We start from the raw sequence: 23,390 nt of genomic DNA, 5'->3' as shown, positions 1-23,390 counted from the left end.
TTCATCAGCCAAGTTTTGTCAGTTTGGGACAGCAGCTGTGCAATCATTGGAGATACCAATGGCCCTGGAGTCAGAAGACACAGGTTTAAATCTTGATTCGACTATTTGGTTGTTGTTTGAACTCAACCAAATCATTTAACTCTCATCATTTAACCTCATCTGTAAAATAAGCTTAATACTCTATATGCCACAGCATTATTGTGAGGATTGAGCCAGCGTCAATGAATGTACTGGGTACCTGGGAAGAGGTCAGTAAATGTCTGTTTAAAAGAAAAGGAAAAATAAAAGGGTCTCTTCTGTCCTGGGTGAGCCTTCTGATGCAGAGTTTATTTTGAGGAGAAATAGACAAGTTCAGAGTGCATTAAATTTAGGCTTGAGACTGAAGACTGAACATTAAGTCAGCCTGGTTTCTGGACTTGTCTTAACCAGAATGTCTATGGCCTCCCCAGAGAGTATGAGGATTAATTAGTTAATCTTTGTAAAGTGCTTTGAAGGTGAAAAGTGCTCTGTAAGTGGAATGGCTGAATTGCTATTGGGGATATAATAGTGGTGGCACCATATTCTGCCAGTCTTGCCTGTCTTTGACTTCAATAATCAATAACAGGAAAGCTCTAAGATGTTTTACTTCATGTGAAAGAAAGGATTCAATGTGTGATTTCTGGTAAAATTATTTCTGTAGTCTTAGAGATAACAACTTCCTAGTTTTTCCCAGCAGAGGAACGGTCATTTAAGCAGCAACAGTCTCATCCCCTGGTTTCTTGGGAATCTCCTGCTGAGCAGTCTGGTTAGAAATCCTAGCCAGCTCAGGTAGAGGGACAATTTGCCAGTGTTGGATGCCCTATGGGTCCTGGGCACATGGGTTTTTAAGAGGCTTATCTTGCAGAAGTGAAGGAAGAGTGTTGAGTGATTATGCAGTGACTAGTGCTTAATAACCAATGCAGAGTAATACCATGGGCTAGTAGAAAGAGATGTGGCTTAGCTGTGTGACCCTGGGCTAGTCACTTCTCTGAACCTTAATTTTTTTCACCTGCCAAATGGCGGCATAGTAGTGGATGAGTACAATGATAAAGGTGGCTCACAGGAGGGTGACTTTCACCCTTTCTGGGGAGAGCTGGGGAGTCAAGAAAGGTTTCATAGAACTAGTGGTACATGCGCTGGACTCCAACGGTGGAGCCATAGTTTACCAGCTAAGGAGAGGTCATTCTTAGCAAAAGGAACAGCACACAAAGAGCCATGAAGGAGTACATTTGAATGGACCTACTCCCAGCTCTCATAATATACGAGGTACCCCAAATACCCTGTGAGCTACGCAGACTTTGTTCCCTCTTTGAGGAAGCCCAAAAGTCAGATTCCTGTAAACTGCTTGGTATCTACCTTAGTGTCTGCTAGCAGGCTGATCCTGAGAACTGTTTCCCTGCAGAGCCTTGTATCACTGCAATATTCTGACATTTCCCCATGAATCTATGGTTATTTTTTTAGCTGACACTATAAACCATATGTTGAATGTGGGGCCAGATGAAGCTTTGATACCAAACACAAAGTATGCAGTAGTAGATTTGTCTAGAATTTAATATGCACTGCTCTGTGTTTTGTCTCTAAAGCAAAGTTTTTCTTTGTTAAAATAAACATGTATAAAGAATTTATACAACGCACATGGTTATGCATATTTATTGCAGAGAATCTGTTAATAATCTATGGCTCATCAGATTTTGCATTTCTGTTGAAATAACAAATGTGGCACTTGGTACAACTGAATGAATTTGGTGAATTTTCTCTTATCTAGGAGAAGAAAGTCCATTTCTCCTTTTGCAAATCTCATTTTCTTTTGTCATTTTTAGCACTGGCCAGCTTCCCATGTGGTGCATCTGGGGGACTAAATGCTTTTCTGGCTCCAAATGGTTTTGCCATTTTTTTTTTTCTTCTCTCACTCCCTTCCCTCTAGCACACATAAACACTTGCCTTAGGATTGTTAGAATTGCTCCTTTGGGTAAGAGCATAGATTCTGAAAGGTCCCTTTATGTTACAAGGAGGGGAGAGCAAATGAAGCTGGCCATTCGTTGAGCTAGGCCCTAAGAGATTGTGGAGTGGAGAACTTCAAGGTGGCTAAATGGGTTGGGTGGGGGAGAGGAGAGCCTGAGAACAGGCATCTGGGCAAAGCACAAGGAGTGTGTGGGGAAGGGAGGGAATGGAAGGCCATAAAGCATGGTTGAAGTATATCCGTAGTCATATTCATATCTATATAACATGCAAGAGCAGAAACTTTAGAATGAATCTCTGCTTGAATCCAGCTCTGGTACTCACAGCTTATTTGATCTTGGGCAAGTCATTTAACCTCTCTGAACCTTAGTTTCCACATCTGTAAAAATATGAGTGCATGTGCCTTCTTTACAGGAAGATAGGAAGGCTCCTGGTAGGTGGTACTAAAATAAATGTCACACTTTCTCTTGTAATTCATTGCCTACCCATGAGAGCACAGCTGTGGAATGTAGTCTTAATTCAAATAATATTTGTTTTTAGAAACTGGCAAGATGTTTACCTGGGGCCGAGCAGACTATGGTCAGCTAGGGAGGAAGTTGGAGACTTATGAAGGCTGGAAACTAGAAAAGCAAGATTCATTTCTCCCCTGTTCAAGACCACCGAACAGCATGCCTTCATCTCCGCATTGCTTAACTGGAGCAACTGAGGTAGGAAGTGACTTCTCACAGATGTAATCTGTCCCTTTTTCTTGTCTTTCAGTGAATCATTTACTGAGGGCCTACCGTGTGCCAGGCATTATGGATAGGTACCATGTAGGAATCAGAAGAGGTCCTTGCCCTAAGGAGCTCATGCTTTAATGTGGTCAAAAGTCAGTTACCCAGATAACTGTACTGCAAGGCAGACTTTGCGTAGTTCCTTGGAGGTTCAAAGTACTTTGGATCTACTGTGAAGAGCAAGAAATGAATTCAGGGTACAGAGATTGGCCTAGGCTTAGAAAATGACAAGGCTGGCCAGGCACGGTGGCTCACGCCTGTAATCCCAGCACTTTGGGAGGCCGAGGTGGGCGAACTGCCTGATGTCAGGAGTTCGAGACCAGCCTGGCTAACATGGTGAAACCCCGTCTCTACTAAAAATACAAAAATTAGCTGGGCGTGGTGGCACACACCTGTAGTCCCAGCTACTTGGGAGGCTGAGGCAGGAGAATTGCTTGAACCCAGGAGGCGGAGGTTGCAGTGAGCCGAGATCACACCACTGCACTCCAGCCTGGAGGGGGGTGGGGGCAGAGCAAGACTCTGTCTCAAAAACAAAAACAAAAAAAACAACAAAAAAGAAAATGTCAAGGCTCTGATCTGTGCTTTGGAGGATGGGTCAGACTTGAGCAAGCAGTTGTAAGACAGAAATTTTAAGTGTGCACAACAGCTTGAAAAGAGTCATGGGGGTAGGAAAGTGAAGAAACTATTTTGGGGACCACTTGGTGGTTCAGTTTGGCTGGAGCATTGGGTATCTGGCGGGACAGTTATGAGGTAATATCAGAAAGATGGGCTGGAACCTGATCAAGGGGGCCTTTAATACTGAGCTAAATATTTTATACTCGTGTTTATTTTTCCCAGTCCAGAAAACACTGTAGTTCATTTGCTTCTTCAAACCCCTTTGATTTTCTGAAATGGCTTGAATTTCTACATTTAAGGCAGGAATCTTAATTTCTCCAGGGTGTGTGTTTCTGTTACTAAATTTTACTTTACTGTTACCCTTAAAAAAAAAGAAAAGGCTAGATTTTTTAGAAGAATGAGGATGGCCACACAGGAAATGTGCCTCTGAACCCAAGTTGGCTTAATGAAGGGATTCAGTCTTCATTCAGAGTCAGTCAAAAAAAATTAATAAGCTAGTGAGACTTCTGTAATTAGCATCAGACTAATGACAACCCTCTTCATACCTAGAGGGCTTCCCTTCCCCAGGGCCCTGCCTGGCCTCCTCCTTCCGGGTATGTAGGACGCTTCTCAATTTCTGCTTTAACATCCCAGCCCTGGTCTTCCTGGGCCTTTTCTTAGTGCTGGGTTAAGTGTGTCTATCTTTTTTTCTCTCTCTTTCTCTTGGGTTGAAAAGGAACTAAACAATACCACAAAGACAACTTACATGTAATAATAATGAAACTACTTGATATTACGGAAGATTTCCATAATCTTGCCACCCTAAAACAGCTACATTCCTTTTTGTGTATACACATGTCCATACTTCTACAAGTTGTACCAATAGCATTTATGATGTTTTGTTTTCAATCTTTATTTTATCACAGATGCTTTGTTTTTTTCCCTCTTGGTCTTTAAAATGATCATTTAAAATGGCTATGCAGTAAACATTACATGATTAGAAGGTTCTGGGATTTCTCAAACCATTCTTTGGATATTAGACATTTAGATCATCCTTTTTTTTTTTTTTTTTTCCCCCACCACTAGTGAATCTCTGTTGAACTGTTTTCCTGAAGATATGATCTTGGGGATGCAATGACAAGGGCAAAGGTCCGGAGCATCTTTATGACTTTTGATATATTTCTTTAGATTGTGTTTGGCAGAAGTTGGCTCTACCAGTAGTGAATAAGGGAATGCAGTATTTAAACTAGTATTGTCTGTTTAGTGAGTTAAGGTGCTGAGAGCCTGTAAATAGTGCTTTACACTCTAGTTTTTCTTTGTCTTTCCAAGATCATTTAAGACTTTGTGGTCAGGTAGTATAGTAGTGGAGGAACAGAGGATTCTTAGATTTTTCCGAGTCTCTAGTTCTATTGGCAAGATAAGTATACCCTGTATAATAATACCTAAGGTATTGGTATTGGTAAGGATAACATGCAAAGTTCTTGACTTAGTAGGCACTCAGGAACTGTTGATTCCATTCTCTTCTTACCGTTTGAAATTTTTTAATGCCATGTGGTAGCCACAGTATGCAGCACTGTGACAGACATGACCAGTGCAAAATTTAGTCTAAGAGCCTGACATTGATATGAATTTTATGTAGCTTATCAGGAGTGGGCTTGAGCCCTAAGCCCCCTGGCAGCTTCATTTTAGAGCTCCTTCCTTCCTAGCTCCAGTCTCTGGGGTGCTGGAGTGTAGACGCTCTGATCTCATTTCAGGTTCAGACTCCAGGCTATTACTCTCTGGTAAATTGGGTCTGGGAATTGTCTCCAGCTGTGGATATCCAGTTCTGGCCTGCTAGGCATGTATTTGCTCGAGGCCAAGAGAGAGCCAGGCCAGGAGGCAGCTGTATGCTACTAAGAGTGGGTTCACCTTGGAGAAGACAAGAGCCACACTAAAATAGGTGCTACCTTGGTCATGGGCTTGGCCAGAGAGGTGCAGAGATACCTGGAGGTGCAGGAACAGTGTTGGACTAGGCTGATGTTTCCTGACCCTTGAGGACCTGAGTGTGGCACATAGCTGACCAACTGCCTTTAATTCTTCTTAGTTGCCTTTAATGTCCAAGGGATAAGCAGGAGGAGGAGTGAATTGTCTGGTGTCTCAGATAGGATGTCTGCACAGAAGGGTCCAGAAGGATAGCCAAGCAGGAGAGGAAAACACAGGTAGACAGAGCTAGACTGTGGTATAACCATCCCTTCCTGGGAGCCAAAGAAAGCAAAGAAACGCAAAGTTATTTAGTGCTTATTATAGGCCAATATGCTAAATGCTTTGCAGATATTATTTTGTCTTCATGATAAACCTGTGTGCAGGTGTTAGAATTGCTGCTTTATGAATAAGGAGACTAAGGCTAAGAATGGGTAAACTCAACTGGCCTCTACTGATCACACAATAGGTAAACAGTGAGCTTGGGTCTTGAACTTGAAGTGCTTGAAGAAGGTCACATACTCTATAGATAAAGTAAAATTCAGGTCCTTCTTTCTATGTGCCCTTTCCTGGGTGGAACCCTTTGCTGGGTTCTTGAAGTCTGGGAATAAGGGTCTCTAATGCCCTAAGTGTTTCCATTCTTTTCTTCTGAGCCATGTCTCCTCTCTAGCCTGAGAAACACTTTATTTGAGATTTTAGACCTTGTAGGCCTTCCTTTAATGTCCTTACAGTGGTAAAAACTTCTGTGTTTCATTCTCTGTCAGTTTTACCTTAGATACTGGGCCTCTCTAGGCACTCCTGGAAAATTCCAGCGTGGGTAGTACAGTGATCTGGATTAATCCCACCAAGCGCATGTCAGGGCAGGATGTATGTGAACAGGTTTGTTTGCTGCTTGACTGCACATGTATACCCCAGCAGCTCTCTACTTTCCAAGTCAGTTTCATAGCTAAGGTCTCTAATCCCTAGCTGCTAACTCAACTTTGGCAGACCTGGGAATGTTAACTAACCTGTAAGTTCTAGGCTTCTTCAGGACCACTTCAGCCTTGCTCTGATTCTTTGCCCTGCCTCTATTCTCTGCCCTTGTTTCTTGTCCCCAAGCCCTCCTATTCCAGTTTACATTTTGGGACTTGGTATGATGCTGCTGTTCCTTATTCCCTGGACCTCAATAGAGTGCTCCTGCTCCCTGTTCAATTCTTTGTGTTTCCAAGATGAAATCCCTGTCTGGTCTTCCCAGAACTTGCAGTTCAGCTTTGACTGTCATCCCTATGGCTGTGCCCTTATTGCCTAGGACTGACCTCAGTGACACTGCCTTCTTGGATTTCTTGCCCACCATCCCCACCACTGGCTGTTTGTGTGCTGTCCCACCTTTTATGCTCTCCTGGATCTTTCTGACATTTACCTCCTTCTTGACTTTTGAGTTCTTGCCCATTCCATAAACATTGGTTGACACCTGTCATGCACCAGTGTTGGCCATACAGTGGAAGTGGATGGGGAGGTGGATACAAGGATGAAAAATACACAGTCTTTGCCCTCAAAGAACTTCCAGGTATGTAAGTTAATATCTACTGTATAGATGAAAAGTGCTATTAGAGGTATGTACAAAAGGCCAAAGGAGCACTAAAGATGGAATGGTCAATTCTGAAGACACTAACAAAAAAGAAATGTTATTTGAATTGGGTTCTTAAAAATGCATAGGAGTTTAGCAAAGATAGAAGGATATCAGGCCGAGGGACAACATAAACTGAAATTGAGTCTAGATCACTTTTAACTTGTGATGCAATCAGGATGCCTACCCATTCTAGTGGCTGAACCTAGTTTTGTAATCTGGCTGCCTGTCTAGCCTGTCCCATCACTGTCTGAAGGAAAATGACCTTCACATACATTGTCTCGTTCGATCCCAGCATGATGCTGTGAAATAGGCCAGAATCGGCATGGTTACTCCCATTTTGTTATTCAGGAAACTGAGGCCAGAGAGGCTAGCTAGGAATTAGGAGAAGATCCAAGGCAAACAGCTTGACTCCCAGTGTTTCTAAGGACTTTCTCTGGGCTCAGTCTGCAGCCACAGTCCTGAGTCATGTTCCTGGTTTAAATTCTGCCCACGTTTGGTTCAGGAGCACCAAATCCCAGCCAGGGAACTCAGTATACACGTGCATGTGTGTGCACATACAGTGCCATTGGAGCAGGAGCAGGAAATGTGGAAATAAAAGTTAAACCAGAGATTGGGTAATTGTCAAGCCCAAATGCCATCAGCTCTCATTTGCAGCAGGACTAAAACTGCTAGAGGATCAACCTGTGCACAGGGTCTAAGTGCAATCTGTCGGAATGAGTGGGAAAGAAGCTATTTTTAGTTTGCAGAGTCACTCACTCAGCTGTGTTAGCTGAGGTTTGAGCCAGGCCCCTACACTTTCCACGGTGTTATTTCTGAAGGAGAAATACCACTTGAATGCTTGTGTAAAACCCATTAATGAACCTGGAAGTTTCCAGGGCGTCTTTGTCCTACAGCTCCCTCGGAAGACTGCCTTTCCTGAATGACCTTCCTCCTTTCCTATATTTAATGCATTTCTAATTTTAAGTTTGTGTCAAGACTGTGGGACTTTGGTGCCCTAAATAACACAGAAATCTACCACCAGCAATCAGCTGAGTCCGGAGGGCTCTGACAGAATTGAACACAACCTGAAAAAGCATTCCCAAGTGGCTCTCTGGTAAGTACCCACAGCATCATTGCTGTTCCTAGAGAAGCATGAGGTCTCTGAGACCATGGGCCCAGGCAGCCCAAACCTTTCAGTTGTAGCAGGGTCCAGTGTTTTAAAGCCCTCTGGAAATGGGATAGCAATGCTTAAAATGGGTAGTAGTGTTCACCCAAAGATGGTTTCACTGGAGATTTAAAAATCTAGCACATCTGTGCTGTAGCTGCTGACATAGCAGGGGAAGAAATAACACAAAACAAACCTCAAAGTGGTGGACCGGATTTGTCCCTATGAACACTCAGCAGAGAGGAAGAGCTGTCATGTTTGAGAGAGATGGTGAAACAAGCACTTACTACCACCCACTATTTTCTTATTTATATTTATCATCTCTCTTTTCTCACTAAAATAGAAAATCCAAGAGAGCAAGGGCCTTCTCTGTCTTGTTCAAAGATGTGATCCCAGTGTCTAGAATAGTCCCTGGCACCTTGTGGGTACTTAGTGAATGTTTACTGACTGAATAAGTGAAAAATGAATGAAAGTAATGGTTTTGGAGGTATGTACCCATTTTCACTGCTTCTTCTCTTCTTCCCCATAGTCTGTGCTTCTCAATCTCAGGCCAGTTTGGGAATAGGCGTTTCCATGTTTTCAGGCATTTGGTCATCAGATGCCCTGCAGAGCCAGCACAGATAGGCTGTGAGCCTATGTTGTGCTCAGAACAGCCCTGAAGTTTCTTGCAAAGGCTATTGATGATGAGTCTCATAGTCCTTTAGCACTTCACAGTTTACCAAGTTCTTTCGTGCCTATTCACCTTTGGCTTTTCTTCTTTAATCCAATAGATGCTTGAGTATGCCTATCTGTGTGAACACAGCATTAGGGTAGGGGAAGCAGAGAAGAGTGGAACAGTTTCTGCCTTAGGAGCTTGTGAGTTAGTAGCAGGGCTAAGTTCCCTGTAGGACAAACAGAATGTGACAAAGGCTTTAAGAGAGTCTGGCAATGAAAATATGTTGATCCTGTCCCTTCCCGTGTCTTGGTGACCCTTTCTTTCTGGCATTTTCAATCCCTGTGGTTTTGCTGGGTTCTGCTGGGTGGGGGTGGGGGCTGGGGTGGGAGGTTGTGACTGGAAAGCCTTCCTGAATTGGAAGGCTTGATGTTAAATTAGTGCTCAAGGGAGCAAAAGTAAAGTAACAGGGGAATCTTGGCAAGAACTTGAGGAGGAAAGCAGAGGAAGAGCAGCCAGATAGAGACTGAGTATTGACAGGAGAGGGAGAAGGGAAGCCAGGTACTGCTGAGTCACAGAAGCCAAGGAAATGCCAACAGGGAGGTCACGGAGGTTGGAGATGGAGTAAAGACTACTAGATTTGGTGACTGGGAGGCTGTGGCACTTGAGAGAGCAGCTTCAGTGGGAAGGTAGAAGCTAAAGCAGGAGCACAGCAAATGAGTGAGCGGGTGATGAGAAATAGAGGCTGTGGGTGTGAGTAGCCCTTCCAGGAGCTTCTGGTCAAAGAGCATGAAAACAAGCCCAGTACCTTGAATAGAGAGATTGGTTACTGTTTGTTTTGTAAGCATGGAGAAACCAGAGCACGTCAGAAGGCTGAAAGAGAGATTTAAAGAGAGGAAGAAAACTGAGTGACTAAAGTTGCAAGAGGAAAGGAGAATTGGAGCAAGGCCCCCAAGAAGATGAGAGAGAGGATTGAGGTCACTGTGAAGGGGCAAGTTCTGACAAGAAGAAAGGAGACTTTTTCTTTCTTTCAGTGCTGGAGTAAAGAAACAAGGGGATATGTGAAGAGAGAAGTTTTGAGGTGGAGAAGAGAATGCTTTCATTGAACTGTGTACCTCTTTTGTCATCAGGTTTTATGTTAGTTTTATTTATTTATTCAACAGATGTTTACTGTATCCTACTGTGGGCCATGCACAGGCACCAAGAATTCACAAATAAAAGTCAAACTTGCTGCCCAATACTGCAACATGGTATTTATTAGTAATGTAGTAATTATTAACATGCCTATTTCTAAATCAAACTTGAAGTTCTTTGAGGACAGACATTATTTATCTTTGTATAATTAGGGCAAGGTTTGGTACAAAGTAAGTAATAATAGAATTGTGCTGAAAAAAGTGTGAGAGCTCATGTTGGTTGGCTTAAATCTTCGTGGTTAGATTGGAAGGCAAATTATCTGCTGGCGTGATGAGATTAGGGCAGGGAGGCTACCTGGGAGGGACTAGTTCACTTTACTCTGTAATGGGTTCTTCCAGCACTGTCAGGTGACTGCCTGGAAATGGGAGAAGGAAGACACCATTATTGGCTCTGACCCCTGAGTGGCGGGAAGGGCAGATGCTGCTGTCCTCATTCTGGGGGTGAGGAAACTGAAGTTGAGAAAGAAAGCTGTCACTTGCTCAAAGTCACAGTACATGGCAGAACAGGGACTTGAACCCGGCTCTCAGACCCCTCATTTTTCTCATTGCTAGCCCTGTACACCAACAGCTTCTTCTCTGGACAGTTCTCATCAGGATGTGACCCTGGGCTCTGGCTTTGGGTATCACTGGATGGTAGTCAGGTCTAATGGAGACTTGGTGGCCCTTTACAGGCTCTGCCTCAGTGTCATATCAGGAAAAGCAACAAGGAAAGGAATAGCCTCAGTAAGTATTGGGACAGTAAGTTAATTCATGCTTCTAGTAAACTCGTGCTGGCTGGAGTTGGAGGTCTGATGGACAGAGTCTTAAATGTAGAGCGTGACTTGGGTTGGACTTTCTGTTCTGTTTGTACAATCTGTATGATTTCGGGTCATTCAAAACCTTTCCAAGCCTTAGCTTTCTCATTCACAAAGTGCACATAATAATATCTGCTTTATCTTGCCCATAGAGTTATAGAAAAATGCAGATAGTATATATAAGGGCGTTTGTAGACTGTAATGTGCTGTACATGTACAAAAAAAGTTGTTTTTTATGTTCATGACATATGAGCTGCTTCGGGTACAGGTTTTGTTAAAAGTATGGGTCAGAGCTGCTGTTTTGTCTTAATCGCTTGAGATCTTAGGAGCTACATAGAACCACCGTGGATCTTGTAAACACTTCTTAGAACTAGAACCAGTGAAGATAGTGGAGCCTAGATGCTTGATAATCCAGCCAATCTCCCTGCAGCATCAGAGTATGAATTCCTGTTGAGGCAGCCATCAGCATTGACAGCAAGGATATCTCTGGCTTGCTTTTTTTTCAGCAGCAGAGGAAATTCATCAGCACTGATTTAAAGTCCTAGTGACCTCGTATGTTACTACCATGCTCTGCAGAGGTACAACTGCCCCAGGCTTTGCCCAGGGTCACCCTGGAGCTGACCAGCTGTCTTTTGTTGCATTTGACCTTGAAAACTGGGCTGTCCCAGGGTGAAAGTAAATCATGCAGAGGTTTAGAGTGAAAACAGAAGGCAATGAGGATTTAAAGGAGGCTGCAGTGGTCTGCTGAGAGCAATTCTAGGTCTGTGAAGGCTGAATGAGCTGCACATGAATTGGCTTGTCAGGGGACTAAAACTACCTCCATTTCTACCACTATTCTTCTAGTTTGGACCCTCATTATCTAGTGCCTAATACAGTGACAGCTTCTTAGTTGGTAAGCCCTTGTCTCTAGTTTAGTTTCACCCCAGTTGCGCACAACCAGTTGCCAAAGTGATGTACTGAAATAGAAATCTGATTGCACTGTGCTCTTTTTCTTTAGACTCTTAGAAAATACAGAAAACGTTTATTCCCATAATACACACTTATTAGATAGCGACTTTCTATATGAAAGAAACTTAGCCAAGCATTTAAGATATAGTGGAGATTAAGACCCAGCCTCTATTCTCAATGGGTAGGAGAAACACACAACCCATAAACTGCACAGCCAGTGCGCAAAGAATGGAGTCATTAGAGTGTAAGCTCCAGGACTGTTGTTGGCCTTGTTCACCACTGTCTCCTCATCACCTTGCATAGCACCCAGCACACAGCAGGTGCTGAGCAAATGATTGTTATAGGGATGAATGTGTGCCCTTACTTTCTGATGACTTCCTATCCTGAATGAAGTCTAAAATCTCTGGATTTTCATAAGAAGCTCTTCTTGATCCAGCTTCTGTCAAAATACCCAGCCTCACCTTCTACCAGTCTCTCCCTGTATTCTGCAGTTTATCTATGCCTAACCAATAATGCATCAGGTTTTTTGATACTTCTGGGTCTTTGCATGCTGGTTCTGCTTCCCTTTGCCTTTGGCTCCTTGGACAACTACTACCTATTTCTCAGTAGCTAACAAGGATGATGTCTTATAATCATCTTGGTATTCCTGCCACCTAGTCTTACAAACATGCCTCTTCTTACTTTCTCTGTTGAGTTTTTCTTTGCATGGTGTCATTATCCACCTTCCTTGGCTCTGTTGAGCAGCTGTCCCTGAAGCACTTTTCCACCCTCCCTTTACCTCCCCTGCCCTTGGGTTTAGGCCTGGAATTTGTTGGGCTGTTGGTGGCCTGGCTCTGGGATGTGATGAGCCCTGACCTCCCTTTTGCCTTTCCTAAACACTTTCTCCCTTGTGCTTTGGCCACACCCAGACAGCTAGATCTCTCTCCCAGTTCTACTTGCACAAAAACCCTACGCTGAGCAGGGTATGGGTTTTGCCAGTCCCATTGCGCAGGGATTGGACTCAGTGTCCTGGATCCTTAGTCACTGTTTGGGACTTTGTTCTGAGTGGCTCATTCCCCTATATAAGGCCATCTGCTTGATTCCAAGGGTTGCTGTTCCTTGGAGCTTCTTGCTTGGAAGCTTTCTGACCAATGGGACCTCCTTGTTGTTTACACTGACCTGAATTAAGCCTCTCTTTGCCAGGCTCCATTGGGTACTTTATATTGGATAGCTGCCTTAGGAGCGAGCCCTGTAGTTCCCCATCTTCCCCAAAGATGACTGCCATCTGGCTCCAGCCTCTTCTTTGCCTGAAATGTCCTGAACCACTGAGGCCTTGCCTGGTAGGCACCTCTTGAGGTAGATAAAGAGAAAACATTCCTCTTGTCACTTCCAAGGAAGCAAAACCACACCATTCCCTTGAGATGCAGCCTTTAGACCCCCGAGATCCCCAGCCAGTTGTTAGAGGGACTGGTGAATTGTGACTAGAAGGGGGAGGTTAATCTTTGTATGGTTACATAATTCCCTTTGTGATATAGTGGTTCTGTCTGTGGGGACACTGCCAGTGGTGGCCACCACCTCCTGCATCTGAAGATTACTGTTTGGAAGAGAGCTCTTTTTACTGGATGTCTGGTGTCATCCAAGACTCGGGGAGACTGGCTATGGGTAGCAGAAATGGAAGGAATCAGAGATATCTTTGCAAAAGGAGCAACTGCTACAATAATTAATTGTGAAGCCTCTGGCTTTTCAGAGGAACCAGCAGTATAAGTGGAAAGCAAAGTAGGAGGTAGAGTGGGGTCCCACTCACAGGTGCTGGGAGGCTACTGTGGCTCCCACAGGGGCCTCCCCATGTGCCACTTCAGGAGACCCAGCTGGCTAGGGAAGGTTGCTCATGGCTGCTGAACAAAATGTTTATGTCACTGTAAGCAGCACTCCCAAGACTGGGTGAGGAAAGTCCCTCGCTTCAAAAAGGTGATTCAGTAATTTTTTAGTTTCTTCTCTGTGGTTTTATTTCACTGTGGTCCCCACTGATAAGATTTCTTATTAATTGCGTGGGGAGCATGCATATCATTTGAAGATAGGGTCTGCACGAGGGAGCAACAAATAGGGGAAGGACTTGGAAGAATCAAGAGACTACACTGCGGCTTGATCTTTGGACAGCTGCTTTTACTTCTCTGAGTCTCAGATTTTGCATCTGTCAAATAGATATAATAATTCTTATTGGATTTAGCTTTGTAAGTTGTCAGAATGATGTCAGGGATGTGAAAGCATTTTATCAACTATGAAGCAATAAACAAATGTACGTTTTGTTTATAGATTTCTTACATTGGTTTTTCGGAAACGAATTTCTTGTAGCACTTTGGGAGGCTGAGGCAGGTGGATCACTTGAAACCAGCCTGGGCAACATGGCAAAACCCTGTCTCTACAAAAAACACAAACATTAGGCATGGCGATGTGTACCTGTAGTCCTAGCCTCTTGGGAGGCTGAGCTGGGAAATGGAGGTTGCAGTTAGCTGAGATTGTGCTACTGTACTCCAGCCTGGGTGATAGAACAAGACTCTGTCTCAGAAAAAAAAAAAAAAAAAAAAAAAAAGAATGGATTAGGAACAATTGGATTTTTTAAAAGAGGTAATAATAATGTTAGTTCCTGTTTGTCGAACATTGACTACGTGCCATGTATTATGCTAAGCACTTTATAAGCATCACTTTTAATTCTTAACACATTCCCATGAAGCAGTATAATAATTTATCCTTATTTTGTAGATGAGGGAACCAAAACCTGGGGAGGTAACTTATTTAAGGACAAAGCTGGGAAATACCAGAGCTAACATAGTGGCAGCAGTGTGGACTAGAGGACATACAGGTGACTGGATGGTGGTTTTCCAGGTTGAAGGGCAAAGAGGTGACTGTGGTTTGGTGCTCACCCCAACTCCTAGAAGTCCAGATGTGCCAGTCTTCTGGCAGAGCCTGTAACAGCTCATTCTTCCCTCCCTTGGTGTCTGGGCACAAACTAGTGGAGGTAAACAGAGCCACCCAAGAGGCTTTCCTTCCCTAGAAACCACCACTTTAAAGCTGGTACAGTAAAGCATGCCTTTGAAGACTTGAGAAAAGATGTTTTAATTCCTCATGATTCTTTCTTGGGTTTGTGTTCTGTTTCTGTTTACAGTGGCGGGAAGTATGAGTTTTGGAGTATCTCATTCCTAGCCCCCTTACCTGCACATCCAAAATGTACCACTTTACAAGGCTCAGATTAGAGCTTGCCCAGTGGAATCTTTTCTGGACAACTTCAGTTGCCATTTCAAGTATGAGCTACTTGAGGATAGGCACCATATCTTGATTGTGGCTGTAACTTTAGTGCATGACACAGTGCCTATCAGAAAGCAAATGGTTGGGATTTGTTATTGAATTGAACGGAAATCTTAACTCAGAGTTTGAATCACCTATTAGTATTTGATTGTATTGTAACATCTGATTATCCCATGTGTGGTGGTCTTCCAGAGGAAAGTATATGTTGCTACTGAGTGGGCACTGTATCTTAAGATTTTTTGTGTGTCTTACCCTGTTAGGCAGGGAATGAGGGGCTAAGTCACATAGCAGGCACTTGGAGAAGCCTTGGGGGCTCCATCTCCATCTACTCTGAAGCAGGCTTGGAGAGATCTGTCATGAGATAGCTGTATTGGTTGCTAACAGAGTTATAATGTATTAGTTCTGGAGGGAGAGAAACAAAAACAGAATGCTGACTCCTCCAGTAGTCTCAGCATGAGGGGCATAGAAATATAGGCATCTTTTTCAATCTGCATTGCTCCATTCCTCAGACACCTATTTTAGGGTGAGAGCACAGAGGCGTGCAAATGGTGCATTTCCCTTTGCACCCCTCAAGGTGAAATTTCTGCTGTTGCATGGGGACTTTTGGGAGCAGTTCTGTAGTTACTGCTGTATAATGCATTTATCATTCTGCTCCCCTGGCACATTTTGTAAAGCTGCATAATTTCCCCGTGCCTTACAACACTCACTAGCTCCATGATGATGATCTATCTGGTGGCCACAGCCTCCCTCATCAGGGTCTGTGATGCAGTGGAAAGAGCAATGTATTTGCTAATAATGACAGCAGGTAGCATACACCAAGTCCCAGTAGATGCCAGGTTCTCTCCTAAGCACTTTCTAGGCACCATCTCTTTAATCCTCATGACAGTCTTGCAGAGTAGGGATTATTATTCTTCCGTTTGCAGTGAAGAGAGTGAGACTCAGTGGTGGTCGTTAGTCCAAGGTCACGTGATTAGTAAATGACAAAGTTGCTAGTAAAACCCTGATCCTACTGCAAAACCTATGCTACTGCATACCAGGATTCCATTTTCATCTCTGATATTGACTCCCTGTGGGACCTAGGACCAGAGACTTTGCTTTCTCTGAGCCTCACTTTCCTAATCTGTATAGTGAGAAGCAGTTCCAAGGGTTCTTCCAAAGTTCTAAGGCCAATGCCATTCTAGTTGGCTAGAGCTCTTAATCACCTGGAGACCAATTTCTTTTCACCTTTGAGTTTTTGTTTTTTGTTTTTTTGAGGTGGAGTTTCACTCTTGTTGCCCAGGCTGGAGTGCAGTGGTGCGATCTCGGCTCACTGCAACCTCTGCCTCCTGGGTTCAAGCAATTCTCCTGCCTCAGCCTCCTGAGTAGCTGGGATTACAGGTGCGTGCCACTGTGCCCAGCTAATTTTTTTGTTTGTTTGTTTGTTTTTGCTTTTGTTTTTGTTTTTTAGTAGAGATGGGGTTTCTCCATGTTGGTCAGTCTGGTGTTGCACTCCTGACCCCAGGTAATCCGCCTGCCTTAGCCTCCCAAAGTGCTGGGTTTATTTGTTTTGTTTTATAGTGGCAGGCTAGCTGCTGTGTATTAGTTCCACAACAATAACATTAAAATCAGGCAAGTAAGAGAATGCATAGTATAAAATTGTATGGATCAGTGCTGTCCAGTAGAACTTTCTAGGATAATGGAAAAGGTCTGTATCAGTCTAATACAATAGCTAATAACCACATGTGGCTACTTAGCACTTGAAATATGGTTAAAGTAACCGAGTGACTGAATTTTTAATTTTATTTAATTTTAATTCAGATTTCAGTAGCCACATGTGGCTAGTAGCCACCACACTGGACAGTGCAGGTATAGATAGTGTAATAATATAAAACTAAATAGAGCATAGATTCTTCTATGTTCCAACCAAGGCTTCTAATTTCCATTTGATTTTTCCAGAGGTGTAATACCTGATGTATTATTATATTTGTATTGTGCTTTCAGCACACTCAAACATACATTATTAAATCATTGTGTTTCCTACCTAGGAGGCATATAGAAAAGATGGTTTGTGCTATGTATGTTTTTCAGATAAGGAAAGTTAGGCACAGAACAATTTAATATACTCCTAGCAGCTGAGAAAAGTGCTAATTGTGTGTCAAATGTGAGTAAGTGGCTTATTTAAGGCCATTTTTGGAGCAGTAGAATTAGGACTGGAAACTTATATCTTCTGATTTCCAGCCTAAGTTTCCTCTAGTTTTCTTATCACTGATATGGCAAGCATAGAATAGAGAGACTCTGTTCATGAGATCATTCTTTTAATGTTAGGCAGGAAGGCCTTTTCTTTTCATTTTATACTTTTCTGTACTATTTGATCTTTTAATTCTGTGTCGGTATCATCTTAATTATAATAATGAAGTAGATATTTGGAAAAGTTTTATGAAATGTTATGAGGCTGTAATAGCTGTTCCTGTTTTGTAAGTGTGAGATCTGCCGTGCTAATCAAACAGAGAGAAGCGGGTTTTTCATGCGGGATCTGTGCTCAGAAGAGAACTGAATCTCATCTCAATTCCATTTCTGGTAGTGGTGCAGTAGTTTCTATCAGACCAGTCCTCCTACAGAAATCAACTATAAACTCAGACAAAATGTGAAAAAAACTACCTGAAGGAAATGGAGAGTGACCAAAAGCAGGCACATTCTTCACAAGTGTCAAGGTCCTGGAAGTTAAGACTGAGGAACTGTTCCAGGTTGAAAGATTCTAAAGAGACATAGCAACTAAATGAAATGTACAGTTGTGAACTGGATCCTTTTGTTGTAAAGGACATTACTGGGGCAATTGGTAGAACCTAAATTCGAGTCTGAAGCTTCTTGAAAGTTACATGTCAGTGTTTATTTTTTAGTTTTGATGGTTGAATTGTTATGTAGACAGTGATGTCAATTTTGGTGGCAAACACACTGACATATTAGAATAATGGGGCATCAAGTTTAGCAACTTGATCAGAGACAGTTTAGAAAAAAATAAAGGCTGGGCACGGTGGCTGACGCCTGTAATCCCAGCACTTTGGGAGGCCGAGGCGGGCGGATCATGAGGTCAGGAGATGGAGACCATCCTGGCTAACACGACGAAACCCCGTCTCTACTAAAAATATAAAAAATTAGCTGGGCATGGTGGCACGTGCCTGTAGTCTCAGCTACTTGGAAGGCTGAGGCAGGAGAATCGCTTGAACCTGGGAGGTGGAGGTTGCAGTGAGCTGAGATCGCACCACTGCACTCTAGCCTGGGCAACAGAGCCAGACTCTGTCTCAAAAAACAAACAAATAAATCAAAAAACAAATAGAGGGAAGGGGATATAGCGAGCAAAGCTAGTGAAACGTTGAGATTTGGGAATATGAGTTAATTGTAAACAGGAGTTCTTTGTGTGGTTCTTTCAACTTTTATCTAGGTTTGAATTTACTTCAAAATAAAAAGATTTGAAAAACTTTGAACAATAATGAAAGTAGAGCACATCAGTGTTTGTGGAATGCAGCTAAAGCAGTACTTTGAGGGAAATTTATATCTTTAAATGAATATATTAGAAAAGAAAAAGGACTAAATTCAACCGCTTAAGGTTCTACCTTTAGAAGTTGGAAAAAGAGGAAAAATAAACCTGAAGTAAATAGAAAGAAGAAAATAATAAAGGAAAGAACAGAAGTTAATGAAATAGAAAGGAGAGAAAAATAAAAGTTCAAAAGCAATTCTTTGAAAATATCAACAGAATTGATAAAGCCCTACCTGGACTATCAAGAAAAACAAGGTCACAAAATGCAAATATTAGAAATGAAAGTAGGTATGTCACTACAGATTATGTAGACATTAAAGGAGACTAAGGAAATATTACAAATAACTTTATGCCTATAAATTCAGCAACTTAGATAAAATGGATTAATTTTGGAAAAACTACAGTGTACAAAAACACAAGAGGAAATTGAAATAGAAAATCAGAATATCTGTATGTCTAGTAAAGAAATCAATTTATTATCAAAAACTTTTCCACAAAGAACTCTTTAGGCCTAGGTGGTTTCTCTAATAAACTTTATCAGATATTTAAGTAAGGAAATAGTACTATTTTTACACAAACTCAGAAAATAAAGGAGAGGACACTTCCAAATTTGTTTTATGAAGTCAGCATAATTCTGATACCAAAGACATTACAAAAGAGAAAATTATAGATTAGTATCCCTTATAAACATAGACACAAAAATCTGAAACAAAATATTAGCAAATCAAATCCATTAATATTTAAAAAGGATAATATAACATGACCAAACTATGTTATCTCAGGAATGAAAGCTTGCTTTTTCACTTGAAAATCAATTTAATTCATCATGTATTAACAAAATAAAGGAGAAAAACCATAATAATAACTTCAACAGATGTGGAAAAATCATTGACAAAATTTAACATTTATTTGTGATAAAAACTTAGCAAATTAGAAATGGAAGGGAATTTCTGCAGTTTAATAAGGGGCACTTATAAAGCACTAACATGATCATTGATGGTGAAAAATTTAATGTATTCCTTCTTAGATCAGAATGAGGCAAGTATGTCCTCTCACCATTTTTATTCACTGTTATACTGGATGGAGGTTCTAGCCAGTGCCATAAAGCAAGAAAAAGCAATAAAAGGCTTAAAATCAGAAAAGAAGAGGTAAATCTGTTTCTATTCACAGATGATATGATTGTTGAATTATAAAATCTAACAAATCTATAAAATAACTATTAGAACCAAAATGGCAATTTAGCAAGGTACAAAATCAACGTTCAAAAATCAACTTTTTTTTATATAGCAGCATCAAAGAATTGGAAAATTTTTAAAAAGCAGTTTTTTTACGATTATAATTTTACAGTTATATCAAAAAGTACAAAATATTTAGGTACAAACTTAACAAAAACATGCAAGACTTGTACATAAAAACTACAAAACACTGCTGGGAGAAGTTAAAGACCCAATTAATTGGAGAGAGATATCACACTCACAGATTGGAAAACTCAATGTTGTTAACTTGTCAGGTCTTCCCAAGTTGACTTGTAGATTTAAAGCAACCCCAATCAAAATCTCAAGAGACTTTTTTGGGGATAGAAGTTGATAAGCTGATTCTGACATTATATGGAAACATAAAAGGCTGTGACTATCCAAAGCAATCTTGGAAAAGAATAATGAAGTTGCAAGATCCACCTAACCTGACTTCAAGATTTGCTATAAATCTACAGGGTCTCAGCAACAACAAAAACCAAACAGCCCAATTTTTAAAAAGGGCAAAGGACTTGAATGGACATTTCTCTAAAGATAATATACAAATGACCAAGATTATGTGAAAAGATGCTCAACATCCCTAATCATTAGAGAAGTAGAAATCAAAACCACAATGAGATACCACCCAACACCTATTAGAAGGGCTACTATACCAAACAGAAAATAAGAAGTGATGGCCAGAATGTAGAGAAATTGGAACCCTTGTGCACTATTGGTGGGAACGTAAAATAGTGCAGCTGCCGTGGAAAACAGCATGACAGTTCCTCAGAGCATTAAAAATAGAATTACCATATGATCCAGCAATTCCACTTCTGGATATATATCCAAAAGAGTTGAAAGCAGAATCTTGAAGATATATATGCATACCATGTACATAGCACCACTATTCACAATACCCAGAAAGTGGAAGCAACCCAAGTGTCCATCAAAGGATAGAAGATAAACAAAATGTGATATATACATGCAATGGAATATCATTCAGTCTTAAAAAGGAAGGGAATCCTGACATATACTACAACATAGATGAACCTTGAGGACCTTAAGATAAGCAAAATAAGCTAGTCACAAAAAGACAGATACTGTATGATCCTGGGATGGGTACAGAGTTTTAGTTTTGCAAGATGAAAAGAGTTCTGGAGATGGATGGTGGTGATGGTTGTAGAACAATGCGAATATACCTCATACCACTGAACTGTACACTTAAAAATGGTTAAGATGGTAAATTTTATGTTATGTATATTTGCCACAATTTTAAAAATTGGAGGAAAGACTCATCAGCATATGTGAAGGACACTTGTATCTACAACTTATTTTAAAATACATTTAAAAAGATTGGTGAATAGAGAGAGGGATGGCTAGATTTGTGATTAAAGCAAATACAGAAAAATGTTAACTGTAGAATCTAGGTAGTAGGAATATGCGTGTTCATTGTACAATTATTTAAGCTTTTCTGTATGTTTAAGCTTTTCTGTATGTTTAAGCTTTTCTGTGTGTTTAAAAATGTTTATAATAAATATTGGTGGAGAAACCAAATTGTGAGGAAACAGAAAACTTATTTGTAAAGCTTTTGGCCACAATTCAGCAGAAGTACAGTGACTCGGAGCCTGCCTTGAGCAGTGGGTGGTCTGACCTTGGGCAGTGGTTCATATCTCAGCCTTTGCACTTACTTTCTCCAGTGTAAGACTGAAGGAACACTAGAAAGGGGCCGTAAGACTGATCATCAAGCCGGTCATGGTGGCATGTCCCTGTGGTCTCAGCTACTCAGGAAGCTGAGGCAGGAGGATCTCTTGAGCCTGGGAGTTAAAGGCTGCAGTGAGCTATGATCATACCACTGCACTCCAGCCTGGACAACAGAGTGAGAGAGAGAGAAAAAAAGACTGATCACCATTTTTCAAAGAAATGGTTGTGTGTGGGTTTGGGCAGAGCATGGGAAACTGACATTGAGGGCTTCCTTACCTAGCATTCTACATGTACACTGTCTTGTTTATTTCTGCCATTAGTAATAATAAGTTATGTACATGTTATTGTCTCTGTTTTACAGTTGGGTGGGCGGTGGTGGGGAGTGTGGTCACTGGAACTCAAAGAGGCTAAGTATGCTGCATAGCTGAGCAGGGCCTTCAACCCAGATAATCTTGACTCACCATGCACCGTCTTTTCCTCTATCCCAGATGGCCTTGTTAGCATCCTGGGATATTGATGTCTTGCCCACAAGGAGAGGAATGTTTAGAGTGCAAGGTGGCTTGGCTTTTCTTTGACCCCTCTTTTTTGGTCTGAAACGTGCTATTCTAACTTCCCTGTTGAACCCACCATACTGGACTCAGTTCATTTCCTAGACCTCTTCCCATTCAGCTTCCTTCTTCTTTGTTAGACTGGAGGTGGAAAGGAGGAACCAGGCTGGAGAGTATACTGCCTGTTTTATTAGAAAGGTTTTTCTGGGGCTCTTTCCTCTGTAATAAACATGTTTAATTCCAAATAAAACAAGTAACTAACTGTTCCTTCTGATTTTCAAATATTGCTGAAAATATTGGTGACATTCTTGGTTGCATGTCCTTTTGATGTCTGAGCATTAGACTGAGAAAGGGACTGACAACCCCACTATCAAAGAGGTTTTCTAAGAGGAATGGCCAAGTCTAGAATAGAACAGCCATCTGCTGCCAGTTGGGCAGGGTTCCACGGAGCTATGGATTTGACCCAAAGGCTGGCCTTTGCTTTGTGTTTGCACTTTTGGGATATCCCTTGTGTCATTCCTCCCTTCTGGCTCATTGGCTCTCCCTTTCCCCCAAGGGCTGCCCCATCCCTCAGGAGTCATGCTGCCTGTGATGCCTAGGCATACCTGGTGATCCAGAGGAAGCATACTGTATTCATGCAGTGAGGTGGCACCTCAGCTTCTCTGCGCTGAAATGCCCAAATTAATTCACCATTCTTAGCAGTCTTCCCAGCTGAGAAGACTCATGGCATTTCAGAGTGTTCCAGTGCAACAGGTGTGGCTCAGGGGAGTTAGATTTTTCTGTCCACACTCAAATACTCTTGCCTGATTTACCTTGATATTTCATTATCTTGGAAGCCATCAGACCGGGGAGGGAGCTGAAGACAGGTTGGTGAATGAATAGAAGTCTGAATAATGAAGTCTACTTTCCTTTTTAAATTAGAAAGAAAATAACTTATATTTCCAGGATTGTCATCTGACTTGTTTACTATTAATGCTTTTCTATTCTTATGTCTTTTCTCTACCCCAACCTTCCCCTCTTGTTCTCCTTGTTCTGCCACTCTTGTCTTCCTATTCCTGCTCCACCTTCTAATCTTTTAACATTTCTTTTCTGATAATATGAAAATGTGGAATGGTAGGAAAAATATAACACACCAGACTCCTTCACCCCTTTCCTAGGTGATAGAGTCACCATCTTAAATAAAGAGTCCAGAATAAACATTCTTTCATTCAGAATTTATTACATTTATTATGCTCTATCCTATAATAGTTCTCTGATGAGAGGAAATCTGTAGCCAGGCTAAGGAGGACCAAGAAGCCAAGGTAGCAATTTATTTTTTTCTAACACCCATTTGTCCATTGCTCCAGCCTCTTCTGATACCCATGAAGTATCTCTGACTCTCTCCTCTGGTGAGGAATATGGATGTTCACTTGTATCATAGATCTACTTAGCATTAGATGTTATTTCACTTCCTGTATAAGACTTTGGGTC

General features: G+C 41.7%; 1 protein-coding gene across 21 annotated transcripts in view; it reads left to right on the top strand.

Annotated features, from left to right (window-relative positions):
- SERGEF (secretion regulating guanine nucleotide exchange factor) overlaps nucleotides 1-23,390 on the top strand; it is a 225,110-nt gene that overhangs the window by 50,959 nt on the left and 150,761 nt on the right. For 18 of the 21 annotated variants that reach the window (XR_004665020.3, XR_001338602.4, XR_008620158.2 and 15 more), the window contains one exon: nucleotides 2,518-2,684. The exons of the other annotated variants lie outside the window; for them this stretch is intronic. Coding sequence is in view for 15 of the 18 variants with exons in the window: in XM_024930819.4 (XP_024786587.4) it covers nucleotides 2,518-2,684 (167 nt within the window). In the remaining 3 variants the exon portion in view is untranslated. The remainder of the gene's footprint in view (nucleotides 1-2,517; nucleotides 2,685-23,390) is intronic. 21 annotated transcript variants of the gene reach the window in all.

Source organism: Pan paniscus, chromosome 9 (genome assembly GCF_029289425.2).
Source record: "Pan paniscus chromosome 9, NHGRI_mPanPan1-v2.0_pri, whole genome shotgun sequence".
In the NCBI taxonomy this organism is placed as follows: Eukaryota; Metazoa; Chordata; class Mammalia; order Primates; family Hominidae; genus Pan; species Pan paniscus.
The sequence above is the reverse complement of the archived record's forward strand: the minus strand, read 5'-3'. Positions and strand labels throughout refer to the sequence as shown.